The 17,802-nt window shown below is 30.8% G+C and overlaps 1 protein-coding gene across 50 annotated transcripts in view; it reads right to left on the minus strand.

Moving 5' to 3' along the window:
• Positions 1-17,802, minus strand: part of LOC139489696 (sorbin and SH3 domain-containing protein 1-like) — a 121,609-nt gene that overhangs the window by 63,646 nt on the left and 40,161 nt on the right. For 41 of the 50 annotated variants that reach the window (XM_071276402.1, XM_071276391.1, XM_071276398.1 and 38 more), the window contains 4 exons: positions 16,144-16,200; positions 13,049-13,251; positions 10,690-10,972; positions 6,141-6,206 (listed from right to left, as the gene is read on the minus strand). In XM_071276402.1, coding sequence (XP_071132503.1) covers positions 6,141-6,206; positions 10,690-10,972; positions 13,049-13,251; positions 16,144-16,200 — 609 coding nt within the window. The remainder of the gene's footprint in view (positions 1-6,140; positions 6,207-10,689; positions 10,973-13,048; positions 13,252-16,143; positions 16,201-17,802) is intronic. The other 9 variants (XM_071276408.1, XM_071276411.1, XM_071276406.1 and 6 more) reach the window with 1 other exon arrangement.

Below are 17,802 nucleotides of genomic sequence, written 5' to 3' on the forward strand. Positions count from 1 at the left end.
AACTGCTTGTTATCACTGAATGTTATTTATTATAATTTATCAGTTGGTAGTAAAAAGTGAATATACATTGTATATTGTATATAACAAAGATTTAAGTTGATTCTGGACAAAGAAAGGTAACTCCAATTAAAAAAAAAATCTTGCTATTGCACAATATTTTGCAATTAGATATTTCTTGCTTACTATTCTGGACAAAGAAAGATAACTCTAATTAAAAAAAAATTTGCTATTTCACAATATTGTGCAATTAGATATTTCTTGCCATTGCACAATACTGTGCAATTGAAAAGACTTGCTATTGCACAACACTTTATATAATAATTTTAGATCCTGATTTGGACCAACTTGAAAACTGGGCCCATAATAAAAAAATCTAAGTACATTTTTGGATTCAGCATATGCTGAAAGAACCCCAAGATTTCAATTTTTGTTGAAATCAGACTAAGTTTAATTTTGGACCCTTTGGACTTTAGTGTAGACCAATTTGAAAACAGGACCAAAAATGAAGAATCTACATACACAGTTAGATTTGGTATATCAAAGAACCCCATTTATTCAATTTTTGATGAAATCAAACAAAGTTTAATTTTGGACCCCGATTTGGACCAACTTGAAAACTGGGCCAATAATCAAGAATCTAAGTACATTTTTAGATTCAGCATATCAAAGAACCTAACTGATTCATTTTTTGTCAAAATCAAACTAAGTTTAATTTTGGACCCTTTGGACCTTAATGTAGACCAATTTGAAAACGGGACCAAAAGTTAAGAATCTACATACACAGTCATGACAGTTAGATTCGGCATATCAAAGAACCCCAATTATTCAATTTTGATGAAATCAAACAAAGTTTAATTTTGGACCCTTTGGGCCCCTTATTCTGTTGGGACCAAAACTCCCAAAATCAATACCAACCTTCCTTTTATGGTCATAAACCTTGTGTTTAAATTTCATAGATTTCTATTAACTTATACTAACGTTATGGTGCGAAAACCAAGAAAAATGCTTATTTGGGTCCCTTTTTGGCCCCTAATTCCTAAACTGTTGGGACCTAAACTCCCAAAATCAATACCAACCTTCCTTTTGTAGTCATTAACATTGTGTTTAAATTTCATTGATTTCTATTTACTTAAACTAAAGTTATTGTGCGAAAACCAAGAATAATGCTTATTTGGGCCCTTTTTTGGCCCCTAATTCCTAAACTGTTGAAACCTAAACTCCCAAAATCAATCCCAACCGTTCTTTTGTGGTCATAAACCTTGTGTCAAAATTTCATAGATTTCTATTAACTTAAACTAAAGTTATAGTGCGAAAACCAAGAAAATGCTTATTTGGGCCCTTTTTGGCCCCTAATTCCTAAAATGTTGGGACCAAAACTCCCAAAATCAATACCAACCTTCCTTTTGTGGTCATAAACCTTGTGTTAAAATTTCATAGATTTCCATTCACTTTTACTAAAGTTAGAGTGCGAAAACTAAAAGTATTCGGAAGCCGGACGACGACGACGACGCTGACGCCAACGTGATAGCAATATACGACGAAAAATTTTTCAAATTTTGCGGTCGTATAAAAACTTAAAATGAGGTTCTCACAAATAGCAGTTTCTTCCAAATATGAAAATTAATACAATTTATACACAAAAAATGGTTCAATCAACTTGCTTTCAGTCAATGAAATATAACCATACATATATGATACCATACAGGGACAGATTGAGCCATTTTTAAAAGGGGGTTTCAAACCTAGGAAGAAGGGGGCATATATCTCCTTTCAAATGCAATGATTTTCTTTTTAGTTTGTGAAAACATTTCTATCCGCCTGTTTCATAATTGTAAATAATTGATATGTTTATAATTACAGCACTGTCTGTTGCAAATAATGCATTTTTCAACTGAAGCCTTGATAAATCACGTAGAAACCATTGATACCTTTAGCAATGTCGGATATGTTACAGACGTAATGTTTTTTGAGGTGAATGAGGACTTCCTGTTCACCTGTGTATAGACAGCGACAGATGAACTGTCCAGTCAGATTATGTAGGGACGACATACAGGTATAATCCATCAACATTACAACATAAGTGTGTAAGGACAGTCTAATTAAGATTGCTAAATTGTAATACCTTGTGTCATAATGTCACTGTATACTGTATAGTTTTGGTAATCAATGGATGAGAGTTAATGAATAAGGAAGAGTTTGGTTATCATGTGCAGCACCAGCACTTTACTTAAATGAAGCTAATTTGAAACAAAAGAAAACAATGTTGTTAAGATTCTTTGTTGCATACCATCCACTTGAACTTGCACATTCAGGGCAGTGAAACACAAGACCTTATGCCATGTTTAATCTTCAAAGGGAGGCAGGTGAAAGATACCAGAGAGATACTGACAATGTCATGACAATATATGAAAACTATAAAAAGAGTTTTAGACACACAGTACACAGATCACAACAAAGAAAAGTACGACTCAGCAACAAGAACCCCACCAAAAAATGACCTTCAAATGGAATTTTTAAAAGTTGCTTTCACCTGGAAAAGGTGCGATTCCATCTTCTTTGTGTTGAATTTTAGATCATTCAAAAGTTCTTAGAAAAAAGGCTGTATCAATGTTAACAGGCGTCTTCCAGGTCAAAGTGTACTCTTTTTCAGAAAACCACATGGAAATACATTTATATAAGAATGTATACCATCAGTGTTATATGAAAGTTTCAATGTTTAACCCTTAAGTCATGACTTATCAACACCAGAGTTAAGATGCTAAATCTTACTTTTAGATATTTCTCAACCTGGTATTTAAAATATTCAAGACAAAATTGATACTAACTGGGTATATATCACAACACCAGTACTTGAAGTACCCTTAACTCTGTTTAAATTGATCTTTAGACAAATTGTACGCCCTTATTCTTCAACAAATTGGGACTTTATTTCATAGTAGATCTTAGATAGTTTGCAGGAACAATATAGAGTTTTAAAGAAAAAAAATATTCTTTATGCATTCTTTACATGATAATCTTTTCAGCATTAATAACAGATATTTTTAGAAGATTTTGCAGATTTAATCTGTATATGTACTTTAATTTTGCACATCATTGTACTAATACAGTGCACAATGAAAATTTTCTGCTATATAGATATCATTTTTCAAAGTAAAATTAAAATTTCTGCAATCAGTCAAGCGAATGTAAGCAAATATTCTGGAAACACTTAGATACAATTGATCTGAAGTGGAATATTATCTCTCTCATTCTAAATTCCAATTTTGTATTGATGTGTTCGAAGAAAAAAAAAGCATATATATTGAAAAGTAACAAAGAAAGGGTATTACATAACCAATGTCTTTTTAACACTGCAACACTTATACATGTATAATACAAGTTTCAATTAAACAGCTGTCTTATTAAATCAACAATTTTTTTTATTGACTTCATTTGATCTTCACATGTGACAAACATTTGAAATGGTTTAATTCTTTTTAAAGGCAAATACATGTAGTTTGATTCATATTTAAAATGTGCCAAAAAGTCTAGTTTACCATGTGATACCAGATGGCTGTTTATAATTACTATCTTGTTAATATATATACAAAAACAGATCTATGCATGATTGTTTCAGGTAAGGTTGAAGGTTGGTACCTATTAAAATGTTTAAACCAGCTGCATTTGTTTACACCTGTCTAAATTCAGGAACCTGATGTTCAGTAGTTGTCGTTTGTTGATGTGGTTCAGAAGTATTTCTGTTTTCTCCTTTTTTTTTACTAGATTAGACTGTTGGTTATCCTGTTTATGGTTTTACATTAGTCAGTTTTGAGGTCCTTTATAACTTGCTGATCAGTGTGAGCCAAGGCTCTGTGTTGAAGACCGTACTTTGACCTATAATGGTTTACTTTTACAAATTGTGACTTGAATGGAGAGTTTAATATCTCATTGGCACTCATACCACATCTTCTTATTTTTATGAATAAATTCCAGCTCTCTGCTTATACTATTATTTTGAATACAAGATGATAGACCTTCACCCCTTGTTGGATTATGGGCTAGATGAATACCAAATGAGAACATTGTGTATAATGAATCATGCATTTTTAAGGTTACACATGAACTTTAGTTGAGTCCCATTCCCCTTACCATATTGGTGAACGGATCGAATTTTAGTAAAACATAAACAGTTATTCTCTCTGCTGCCAACTATATAAAACATTTCCAAGTGATTTACACTGATACAAATCTTGATTATATAATTCTGATAAAAATAAACTACCTGTTTCCCTATCTTTAGATCTACAAACATGGCATATTAAATTAACCTAAGGCTACAGGTATTTTTGTTTATTCTACAGGTAAATCAGCTAAATCTTTTAATATAATCTTAAATCAAATGTACTTTAGATGTTTTGAGTTCAATTAATGATGCAATTTTAGAGATTTCATTCTCAAATCCAAAGGCAAATTTTTTTTTACAATTTTGGTTATTTTTAATCTTTTTATGTATGCTCCTAGGAAGAAACTTGCCTAAAGGCCTAATTAATACTATCAGTACATGTTATAATTAAAAGGCCAAGTATATTTCACCAAAAGCAATTTAAAGCATGAAGAAAATTAACCTGCTTTTGGCAATTGGATATGCATTTTATTTTTTCATCCCTGAAACCCTGCCAAATAGGTAAAGCAAAACTGGACAAGAGATGGACTTCTGGGTTGAAAATAAAGAATTTGATACAACTAGTTAACTGTAGGATCCTATCTTTCTTTTAAGAGTAGCATGTTGTTGTGCTTTAAGAGCGAGACCTTTTTTTCTAAAAATAAAAACCAAAACCAAAAGGAGACTTGGCTTTAACAATCTTCTTTATATACCATGCTTAAATTTCTAAACAAAAACTAGATTTTTTTTACTACTACTTTTCAAAAAGTAAGCAAAGTGTCTAAACTAGCCTTATTCTATTTAGCAGTTTTTAGCAAAGCAATGATTTTGCAATACTTATAGGCATGGCATAATTTTCAAATGCAAGACAAATGTATAGTAAAATATTCTAGTAAAAAATTGCAGAGATTTTCTATATGTGCCATATTTTAAGACCTAGTTCTATACTTGGCAGCGTTTCATATCACTATTACAAAGTCAAATCTACATATGTGTATGTTATTAATGTGTTTTATATTCAAAGTATGCACAGTCTATGCTACTTGTTTCTTTATTCTTATTAGTCTTGAGGTTTACAAATGAATATGTTGTCTTAACCACAATTTAACAATTAGACATGTACATGACAATTATGACGTAGGATTTATACAAAGACAGACATCAATGTGTGCCTTTTAGGAGCATGGCTTCGTACGTCATTTTCTTAGCTTCAAGATTAGTTTGAACACACAGAAAGGAGTAAAAGATTCCAATAGAATTCCTTTAGATTTAGTTAAAATTTGCAGTTCATAAAGGAGATGGCTTAGGAGTGAATATTAGTTTTGATAAACAAGTTAGATTTAGTAAAACAGACCACTGTTGCTTATTAAACCAGCTTTCGAAGAAAAGTAAAACTTTTTTATCGTATCTTCCACCCATTTATCTGTTTGTTCAGTTTTCAAAGATCAACACTGGTGTCAAAAGTTTACATTGTTAGAAAAGAATTGAAATATGAAAATTCAATATTTAACTTTCTCACTTAAAAAGAGAAAAGAAATGCATTAAAAAGATTCCCATTCCAGCAATTCTCATAAACCTGAACCAATTGTTTGTTAATGTTATTCCAGACCAAAATGATTGAATAGCGTTGTTATTTTAGTATATTTCCATAAAGCAACGTGTAATTTACTACAAACTGTCAGCTCTACAGTTACAATTATCTAAGTACAACATTTAAATTACAGTTTGTACACTCTCTATAAATATCAATAAGAAACTAATTTCATTTGTTATATTTTGAAAAAAGAGAACTAAAAATCAATATTAACAGATAAAGTAAAATCTTAAAATGTTGAAAATAGCAGAAGCAATCCCAAATCATAAACTAGACACGATAAGGTTGTTTTAAGAAGTTAAAAATAAGTGTAGAAAGTCACAGCAAACGTTACTATTGATGCATTTATCATTTTCATGCAGAGTAAAACTAAATGCAGAAGTTAGGTAAAAAACGCACTCTTACCAGTATCTATAACTAGAGGTTCGGTGACATTTTTAATATCTTTCAAATCCACTGGAAAACCATTTTCTGTAAAAATTATATTTCACCAAAACTCTAAAAATAGCACACTTTAAAAAACAAACTGAAATTTTAAAATTGTTCACAATAATGATAATCCAATGAATACAGCAGAAAGTCTAATCCACTTAATTGAATTAAATACACATTCCACGGGAGCTGAGAAACGTTAAAGTTCTACTACTCCGTCACAACACTACCTTACATGATATATTAGGACACACTTCAGTTCCTGTTTGACAACACAGGTAAAGCCAGAAACGAGAGGTTAAAGGGCATAGGGCCATGCCAGGTAAAAAAATAAACTGTACATGCTTAATAACTTATTAATAAATAATTTGTATAAACAGTTGTTATATTCATTAATAGTTTACACTCGTAGGACAGGTCGATATTTATGGATTTGCTGGTGTTTATTCTGTTTGGTATTAAGACATACCACATGCTAAGTAGGCATGCAGTATTAAGGAAAAGATAAATGATAAAGTCATGACCCTCGGGTAAAACATAACACCTTGTAATAAAGGTAACATACATTGTAAAACATTTGTTTTTAAAAAGACTTTATAGTTTGATTCAAAAGCAAAACAAAGAATTTCTAATACTATATTTACAACATTTGACAGGCATAAAAGAACTCGGAATGATACAAAAATTCTAAGCACAAAGTATAAAGAATAAATTTACTTTGACAAATAGCATAGATTATCAATAATGTATTTTTAAAGCCCTGATAACCTTACCTGACACAACCCAATACTATTTGCAGGCAAAAACTTTTCAAATCAATTTTACTACGTGTACCAGCAAACCTCATTTAAAAGTGCATTGAATTTTTTTAATTTTAGTTGGCTATTATAGTAATCAGATTATATGCAGCTGTATCTTTTCCCATTTGTGAACATATTACTAAAGAGAATATTTTGCTGCAATGTTGCAATATTATGTCATAAAGATAAATGCAATTCATTTATTGTCAATTATTACACTTTTATAACTTATCAATGCTAGAAAAAACTTGTGTTATCTAGTGCAAACTAAATCATAACTTATAACAATAAATGTCTCAGAAATGTCAAAATATATGATCTTATTTACTGAGGTATGCTCCTCCCTTGTATGCTGTTTTGAATTTAAATTAAAAGTATCGTTCTCAAATTTGTTTGCCTTTTTATCTTTCATGTAATTCTATTTCGAGAATCTTATATAAGACTATTTAATATTTTATCTTATATACTTTTTAATTAAATTAACCCTAAACCATTTACAAAATTGATAATCATAGACATTAGGCTAAAAATTGCAAACCATAATTTGGTTTAATAATTTTTATCTTTCTTTTTTGTAACATTAATTGCTGACATCACTTACAAAAATCCCCCTAAAGATACAAATTTGAAATGGTAAAAAATACAGTGGTTGACCTTTAATTACCAATAAAAAACTCTACGCTGAAAATTTAACTTAGAGCACCATTCAGTCCAATCGACTGAAAACAGGAAATTCTTATTATCAGATGAGGACCATCCTAAACTAGGACACACATACATTCCCCATTTATCGTGAGATGTAACATGATGTCAATTTCTACCCAATCAATCCCTGTATCTTTTTAGATCAAGTGCTATCAGATGGCAAGCGTCCCCTGTAGTAGTGTTTTATTACAATTGTAGGTGTCTTGTTTGTATGTTTATATCACTTGATCGTTCATGGTGATCATTACCTTAAAAGGTGACAATTTGTTTGACCACGACAGCATTCCTAACATATATTTATTTACAAAATAGTTGTGGTCTTATTTTTTTAAAGTTTCTATGATGGATGATTACATATGGTTAATTATTATTTTGTTTTAAAAATAAAACAGCATGTAACTATGTTGTATGGGTGATTATGCACTATTTTTTGTTCCTCATTCCTGAATATCAAACATGAAATGAACCAAGGGCTAGGAAATTCATTAAAAAAAGACATTCACGGCTTTCAAAAGTTTTTGGGGTGATGAAGCCACCTCTACTGACCTAAAGCTTGAATATTTGAAGTACTATCATACCTGATTCTAATCTATAGTAAATTTATATAATTGTGATGCATCAGACGCGGATCCAGAGGGGGGGGGGAGGGGGGGTGGTTCCGGGGGTTGGAACCCCCCCTTTGTCCTGGGTTAGGACCCCCCCCTTTTTAAAATGGCTGGATCCACCCCTGTGCATGCTAACTAGAGCTTGTGTTTATATAGTCTTTTTACTAAATATCAATTTTAAATAAAACTTTGATGGACAAACAAAGTTCTATCCCCTCTCAAAGATATTTAATGAATGAATAACACAGGAAAAATTGGACCACCATCTTTGCTCTAATTCTCGTAGGTGAAAATATAATCTGTTTAAACTAAAGGTATGCCTTTCATGAATATTTGTATTCACGTTATTGTTTCCTTACTAACTCAAACAATAACATTTACAAAGATTACCGCCAAGTATTTTGTTTAGTATAGACCTATTACAACTATGTACTACTACAGGTAACAGATACTAAGAAATTGTAAACGGTACTTATCAGTGATATAATGTACTTAATTAGAAGGTAACTTTATTTCATTTAAATTTTAAAATCATTTCATGACATTAATATGTCACCTTATAGGAAAATCATCTTTAAATGTCTCAAGAACCCTCATAAAAAATCAGTAAACTTCTAAATAAATATAAAATTGACGATAAATTTGTAATTCAAGTCTTCATGTTAACTTCTTAATGACTTACATAATATTAGGCACTAGAATACCTACACAGGAAATGCATTTATAAAGATGATCGCCCCCAGGGTAGTGAAAATACCATTAATGTAATACAACCAGTACATAAAAATGTAGCTATGAGAAAAACATACAATGAAACATTATCTGTTGTTCGATTAAAATTTCTCGATTTTGTATTTAAAATTTAGTTATTAATTTAAACTTTTGACACTCAATGAAGACTATCACATTTTCACACGCTGCTTGTAAAAGCATAGGGTATTTTGTTTCTCAATGTGTGTACTAAGTCTTACCACCCACACAAATTGATAGGGTTTAGATTTTAAGGATAGAAAAATATATTTGAATTTAACATAGAAATTCAACATCTAATTTAAGAATCCAAAAGGATTGTTTGACCTTAATCTTATGGCTGATTAATCATAGTGGTCATATTTGCCAAGTTCAGGCTATACTTTTTTTAAGAAAAATGTAAAAAAAGATAAAAGGATGCAAAAAGTAAAAGAAACCTGTCAAAATTGGTGATCAGTTTTGATCTAATGAATCAATAGTTAACTTTACATATTACATAAAGACATGATGCTCCTTTAAATCATTCAATCAACTGGGCAGTGGTCAGATTTTCTTGTTTCTTCATACTTTAGAATCAACTGACTTTGCTAGTTTTACTAGGATTAATAGATTTTCTGTTCCCAATTTTGTTATTATATTTTCAATATTGAATTGCCATTGACCTTATCTTTATCCCTAATATGAGACGAAATTAATAAGTCCACAGTTTCCCAAGGGAAACCATTAATACATATTTGATAATGAAAATGTACTATTATTTCCTGATTATTGATATCAATACAAAACATTGTGTAATAATAAGAATTCAGGAAGGTCAGGACCAACAATATCATTGTCATATTGACTTTTGTTATTTTAAGTAATATTTGAATCCAAGGTCAAAGCTATTGACTTTTGTCATGTTTAGTATTATTTGAATCCATTGTCGATATTGACTCTTTGTTTTAATGTTTAGTACTACAAGTATTGGTACTTAATTCCAAGAGCCAGGAAAAAACTAAAATGCTCTGCAGCAGTGCTTCTGAAGTTCTTACTACATGGAAATTTAAATGGATAGACTATGAATTGTATTTAACTTTTAATTAAGGTATCAGAATAGAGTTGAATAATATGAAAAGAGAAGTTTATGTGTATGTATGTATGTACTGTCATCAGAGTTATCCTAAAATTTCCATACTTTCCACACACTAGATTTTTTTGGCAATATGATACAAATATCCAAAAGTTTTTTGAATTATGATTTAAATAAAATGTGTTCAAAGCCATTTGTTTTAATACTAAGACTATTGGCAATTTTATGCCAATTCATTCAATTGTTTAGCAGAAGATGCAAATTGTGGTAGCTTAACCCATATCAACAAATGGTTATGTTTTGCGATGGAAAACCCCCAAAATCGTTATTGAAAGTTTTCAATGCCAACAGGTACTTAGGAAATTAGTTTTAAGCATTCAGAATGGGGAGGTTTATAAACACCAGCAAATACTAAATAGCAACCTGTCTTACATACTCTGTTTTATGTCTGTGATAAATTTATCTGTGTGCATTTATAAATAAACTGATACAAAGGGGGAATGGATGATAAGCAGATTCTATATCAATAACAATGGGTACATGCAAAACTGCATCCTTAAAATAACGTACAAATATCAATTAATACTAACCTCTACCTTTCCGTAATAACGTAACGAAAGGGCTCTGGGTTGGGGGCAGTCGACTGGGTTCATCATCAAACTGACCATTGGAAAAGGTATAGTCTACGAATTCTGTTTTGGGTTGATATGGAGCATATTCTGTCCTAGAGGGCTCGGCAGGTGCTGTCTCAGAAATACTAGTCTGGGGATTATAGGAAACGAAAGATTTATATTCATGTAGCTCGTCTTTCTCGGGTTGCTGGCAGGCGTAACTGTCTTCTGGGGGAGGGGGAATTATGTTGAGTTCCTCTGGCTGAAAATAAAAGATAACATCTTATCATGTTTTCCCTATACATATTGAACAAACAATAATTCTGCACTATATACAACAAGATATATCTAATATTGCTGTATAAATTTGTTCCAGCATTTGCATTGCTGCAATAAATACATAATTATAATGTTACAGTGGATGGAACCAAATTTTATATTTTTTTTGTCAGAACTTTGAAACCAGATTTCAAGAAAAAATCCAATTACATGTATTACACAAATGGTGCTATACTAACGGTGCCTGTTCAGAATCACAAAAGTGATATTACTCATGCATACGTGTTGAATACCGTACTTTAACCTATAATGGTTTTCTTTTACAAATTGTGACTTGGATCGAAAGTTGTCTCATTGGCACTCATACCACATCTACTTATATCTATAGAGGTAAAATAATTCCCAGTTTTTTACATTTAAACTATCATAATTTCCATTAATAGTTTAAATTGTATTGAAAGCACCATTCAGATATGACATGTATTGTGTTCAATTCTTTTGAGTTAACTTCTCAATTTTGATTTTTTCAAAATTCTTTTACTCTGATGTAACCTTCAACTTTGATTAGTGTTATATCTATTTTTGAAAGGACTTAATCAAGAATAGAACATAGTCGGCCCAACATAGTGTATGTATATGTTAGTTGTAAAAATCTACTAGTTTTATTACAATGACAAATCAAAAACCACTGTATCTCCTTTCCTCTTTATTACTTTTAAAGAAAAGATCAATTTTTAGTGAAATATAATCCAAATAGTTGCCTTTTTTTCATTATAAATTTCATTTTTGTTTATTGTAAATACCTCATATCAATTCCATCTGTCATACAAAACAATCATCAAATATTAAATTTCTTCACAAAAGAAACAGTCAAACAAATTATTGATTTGAAATGCTCTTTTAGTTAACTTCAGGGCAAAACTGTTGAAGCAATTTACGGTATTTAGTGACAGTTTTAATGGATAAATGGACAACAAGAAAGCTCGTATTTCCGAGAAAATGTCTTTCTTCATTTCTTAATGAAGGATACAACAATAGGAAACCATAAAGAGGCCAGAAGCTATTTACTGATTCCGTACAAATATTCTGTATTAGATTGTGGATCAAGAATTGAATTAGTAACCTCATTTGTTTGATGCTAGTAAGATGCAGACCAGATCACTTTATTCACTTTTTCAATTATCAAGAATCCTGCAGTAACTGAATGTTTTATCGTCAATATACAATATGGTTTCATATATATCAGCAATTTGTGTAAGCGTGTTTTGAATGATTCATTTATATCGTAAAACATGTAATATTGTTATCAGAGAAGAATCTTTTTCCTCCTAAGTTTGTTTTCTCTATATTTACATTAAAAGACCTTATATAGATTTTTGTTCATAATTATTAGGTTATAAGAGCAGAATGTATTTTAAGTAAAGTGAAGATCACACATTTTGTTTTCTGAGCGAATAAAAATATCCTGGCAGATGCTGAATGATATAATAGATAGTTTTAATAAGATTCCACTGTACCTTATATGGATCAATACAGTATGTAATATACTATAGAAATGTAAATACAAGGCCTTGAACTCCTCTATTAGTACAGGGCTTAATCCTAGTAAATAATCAGTAAGGATTACAATCGTATTTACTAGGCAGATTCTAGTACAGAAGTCATGTATCTGTTATCTCTGAATGAACTTGACCAATATTTCATAAATCTTAATGTTGCTTAAGAAACAGGCCACAGAAGTTTTCAAGCTGTTAATCAATTTTACAATCAAAAGTTGTGTTCATCAAAGCTTTTATTTACATAATAAAAAAAACTTCCAGAAAAAAATCAATTCTACTGATTTTCCCACTTAAAATGGCCTCAATGTCAAACAAAAAGAACAATATTCTTCAGACAATATTCTTAATTTTTATCCTGAAAGTTTTTAGTAGGTCTTTTTTTTTTTTTTATTATTGATCGTTTATTTTCTCCTTTTGTCTCAAGCATATGTTTTTAGCATTCCTACTTACGATTGATGAATTACCAGATAAATCTTACTGGTACCCAGAAATAAGTATACCTTCTGATTTTCTACATGTTGTTTTTGGATTTCCATTGAAGTTTTTCTTAGTGTATCTAGCTTGATAGGTTTATATTCCTTCTTCTGAAATAATGTTCCCTTTTTGGGGTTCCATACGGGGGCAACATTAGATATCACAGGTTTGCTTTCTGTATGAACTACTGTTCTCCGTGGACTTGTAGGTTCATGGTGAGATTCTATATCTGCAAAAGATGCTTAAAATAATTATTGTTGTCTCAAATTTGATAAAAAGTAAAGTCACAAAAATACTGAACTCTGAGGAAAATTTAAAACGGAAAGTCCCTAATCAAATGACAGAATCAAAATCTCAAACACATCAAACAACTGTCATATTCCTGACTTGGCCCAGACATTTTCGTATGATGGATTAAACTTGGTTTTATTAATGGCTAAACCTCTCACATATATGACTGTATCTTTCATTATTGAATTTTGTTGTGTTTGGAACTAAATGTCATAAATACATGTTTTAGTATTTAGTATTAAAAACATCAGGTCTAGTCTCTTCAAAATCACCCATTCAAACAGCTAGTTCTCCTTGATTGCTCTCATTTATTTGGTAATGCAATTTAATGTGTTTGCACATGGCTGTGAAACTGATGCAATTCCATTTATTTTATGGCAGAAAATTCAACACTGTACCAGAATCAGATTAACTGAAGAGTAAAAGTTAGGTAGAATATAACTAAAGTCAGCCATGCATTTTACAATTTTACTAAATTATAGCATTTGCAAAAATCTTTTGGTTAAATGATACTATTTTTACAAAATTTTCTTTTGTCAAAATTTTTTGTAAAGATGATGAAAATCAATAACTTCACAACTTTGCTATTGAAATAATAATAATAACAACACCATTTCTAGTTTTATCGATATAACGTAACACCTGACACATTAAACTAACAATGTCGTTACCTGGTATGCTTTGTTTTCAATAAATCCATTTAACGCAAGTTCAATTACCTTCAAATCGTCAAAACTCCTCAAGATCAATTACTCCAATCACAAAATATCATTTCTAACAACATCCGATTATTTTGACATTTAAAACCACATAGTTCTGTCCCAGGATCTATCTTTCCAACACCACACATACAGCTATGGACTTAATTGATCGCAACAAAAATTGATTGATGAAGTTTGTATGTCAGAAATCAATCCATCATCATACAGATTCTTTTTGGTATTAGGCACTATCTTGTTTTGATGCTTAACAATTTTTTATAATTCAGTTTCTTTTTGGTATTAAGCACTAACTTATGATGCTTCACATTTTTTGCATAACGTTTATGATAAGATAGACCTCATTTCACTTGACAAGAACGAGCATCATTTAACTTATTTAACTAATTCGTAGGAATAATGATAGTACAGATACAATGGGTGAATTTAATCACAATTCTTCCCTTTACAATAGCAAGCACTAATCCTTTGTGTACTTTTTAATAGCTCTCTAGAAATGTAATTAGTGTTTCAAGAATAATAGGCAATCTCGGACCATGCAATTTTCTAGATTAGGTGTTGGTCTTATTTGATTTAATGCATAGTAATCTTGGGTCTTGCTAAAATGAGATACTTGTTTAAGCCCACATTTCAGTAAAATTATTTTAACAGGCAACGTTAACTTAAAAAACAACCAGAATCAAGATTTACATGTTGTATATTAACCATGTTTTTACAGCATGTTCAAGAAAAACAAATCATTGACTTTTTCCGCTATTTACATTTACTTCACTTTGTTATCATTTTCCAAAAGACTATCTCAAACAAAGTTGGGTTTTTATCTGACCAATAAAAAACTTCATTTATATTTTATTACATTTATGGCTTCAATGGAGAAATTCAGGTTAATAGGCTTCAAATGACTATAAAAAAATAATTATTCATTGCATTTATCATCATGTCCAGTAATTTATTTTGTTAATGTGGAGAAAAAAGCAATGGAAATATTTTTCCATGCCATGTGTAAATATAAAATAGGGGTATGTGGTATAATTACCAAAGAGAGAAATATGTACCATACTTACTTGTAGTGGGACTAGAGAGAAATATGTACCCTACTTACTTGTAGTGGGACTATATTCTGTTGATATGTGGTATGATTACCAAAGAGAGAAATATGTACCATACTTACTTGTAGTGGGACTATATTCTGTTGATATGTGGTATGATTACCAAAGAGAGAAATATGTACCATACTTACTTGTAGTGGGACTATATTCTGTTGATATGTGGTATGATTACCAAAGAGAGAAATATGTACCCTACTTACTTATTCTGTTGATATGTGGTATGATTACCAAAGAGAGAAATATGTACCATACTTACTTGTAGTGGGACTATATTCTGTTGATATGTGGTATGATTACCAAAGAGAGAAATATGTACCATACTTACTTGTAGTGGGACTATATTCTGTTGATATGTGGTATGATTACCAAAGAGAGAAATATGTACCCTACTTACTTATTCTGTTGATATGTGGTATGATTACCAAAGAGAGAAATATGTACCATACTTACTTGTAGTGGGACTATATTCTGTTGATATGTGGTATGATTACCAAAGAGAGAAATATGTACCCTACTTACTTGTAGTGGGACTATATTCTGTTGATATGTGGTATGATTACCAAAGAGAGAAATATGTACCATACTTACTTGTAGTGGGACTATATTCTGTTGATATGTGGTATGATTACCAAAGAGAGAAATATGTACCATACTTACTTGTAGTGGGACTATATTCTGTTGATATGTGGTATGATTACCAAAGAGAGAAATATGTACCCTACTTACTTGTAGTGGGACTATATTCTGTTGATATGTGGTATGATTACCAAAGAGAGAAATATGTACCATACTTACTTGTAGTGGGACTATATTCTGTTGATATGTGGTATGATTACCAAAGAGAGAAATATGTACCATACTTACTTGTAGTGGGACTATATTCTGTTGATATGTGGTATGATTACCAAAGAGAGAAATATGTACCATACTTACTTGTAGTGGGACTATATTCTGTTGATATGTGGTATGATTACCAAAGAGAGAAATATGTACCATACTTACTTGTAGTGGGACTATATTCTGTTGATATGTGGGTTCCATTCATAGCTGGTGGCACTTCTACAAATAAAAAGTATAATAAATACTTCATTCATATTTAATAACTTGCATTTTATTTTACATTTTTAAGCTTTAAAAGGATTAAGTATAGCATAGATGGGTATTACATTTATGAGTATACAATCGACATTGCAAGTCATCTTTAACATTATACAGAACGTGCCACAGAAAATAACAAAACACTTTTTTGTACTTTTGCTTTTTGGCATCCCCAAACAAATTACACATCTAAATGCATAAGTACTGTCTATCTATAGTAAAGAATATCTACTAAGATTACATAAGAAATGAACTGCAGCAAAAAACTTACATCATAGCCAAGTTATATCTGATACTCATTCATTAAAATCATTTGTTTGCTATTCTTGGAAGAGAAAGTAAGAGTACACTTGTATATAAGCTTCTGTTTATCAGCCATATGTCTCTGACATCTACCAATTTTAATTAAAATCTTGTCTATATACAAGCACCTGTCTGTATGTTTAATTATATCAGGGTTACATTGGAGTTAAGGTCAGTTATACAATGTACCTGAATCTGAACATTCAACATCTTCTGAGATTGGCTTCACTGTTAAACGGATAGTAGCTACGATTTTCGTTAAAATTACTTTTTTAATCTATATGCCGGATTTTGTACAAAAAGTAAAATAATTATGATTAAAACAATTACTGGTTACGTTCCATTAAGCATTTAGAAGTTTTTTAACGTTTAACACCTACATTTATTTATTATCTATAGATAATAATTCGATGTTAAGCCCAACCCTTATTCATATGACCTTTACTCGTCAGTTCCCAATGCGCAATCGCATATTGTGCCTCGAAGGGAAAATGGTCGAACAGGGGAATGTTATCGCGGAAATGGTATGCAAATTTGCAGTTTCAGCGAGAAAAGAAACAACAAAGAGGTGCAGACTAATTATTTTAAATTAAAATCATGACAAAAACGTCGATGAGATCGGTCATTAAAATCACTCGAAACACCTGCGACGCAGGCAAAGTCAAACAAAAGTAGCCTACGGTTTGCGTAATGTTTACAGTTCTTAAATTTTCCAGATCACATGAAAAAAAATCTCAACGTGTTCATAATTGTCAAAAATATGTTTATAAATTTATGGGCAGTAATCTCCCACCTTAGAAGAAATAAGAAATCAACTTCCTAAACTTAAGTATTATTCTTCAAGTGCATCCTTCATGGAGGCCCCGATTTAACACACAAACACGTGTATACATTATCGGCAATGTTTGGTCAGTAATAACAAGTGTATAATATCGCCATTGTTGGAGAATCTTGGGTTGGAATAATATGCCGGTATTTGTTTTATTTTTTATTTACATAATTTGATAAATGGCGTCAAATATGTACGTTTAATAAAGAGTAATTATCAAATATGTAAGAAAACAAAAAGCACGTGTTCGTATCTATATATATCTTGGTTAGCTCACTCGCTATGTCGGCAAAGTTCGGGAAGTAAACCCGATGCATAATTAATGAGATGAATAGTGCGGCACACAACACGATATGAATTATCAATTATTAACACTTCTGTAGTTTATGAAAACATTTTAGCGATCGTATTGCTTATATTTAGTACATATC

This window comes from Mytilus edulis, chromosome 9, assembly GCF_963676685.1.
Source record: "Mytilus edulis chromosome 9, xbMytEdul2.2, whole genome shotgun sequence".
Classification (NCBI taxonomy): Eukaryota; Metazoa; Mollusca; class Bivalvia; order Mytilida; family Mytilidae; genus Mytilus; species Mytilus edulis.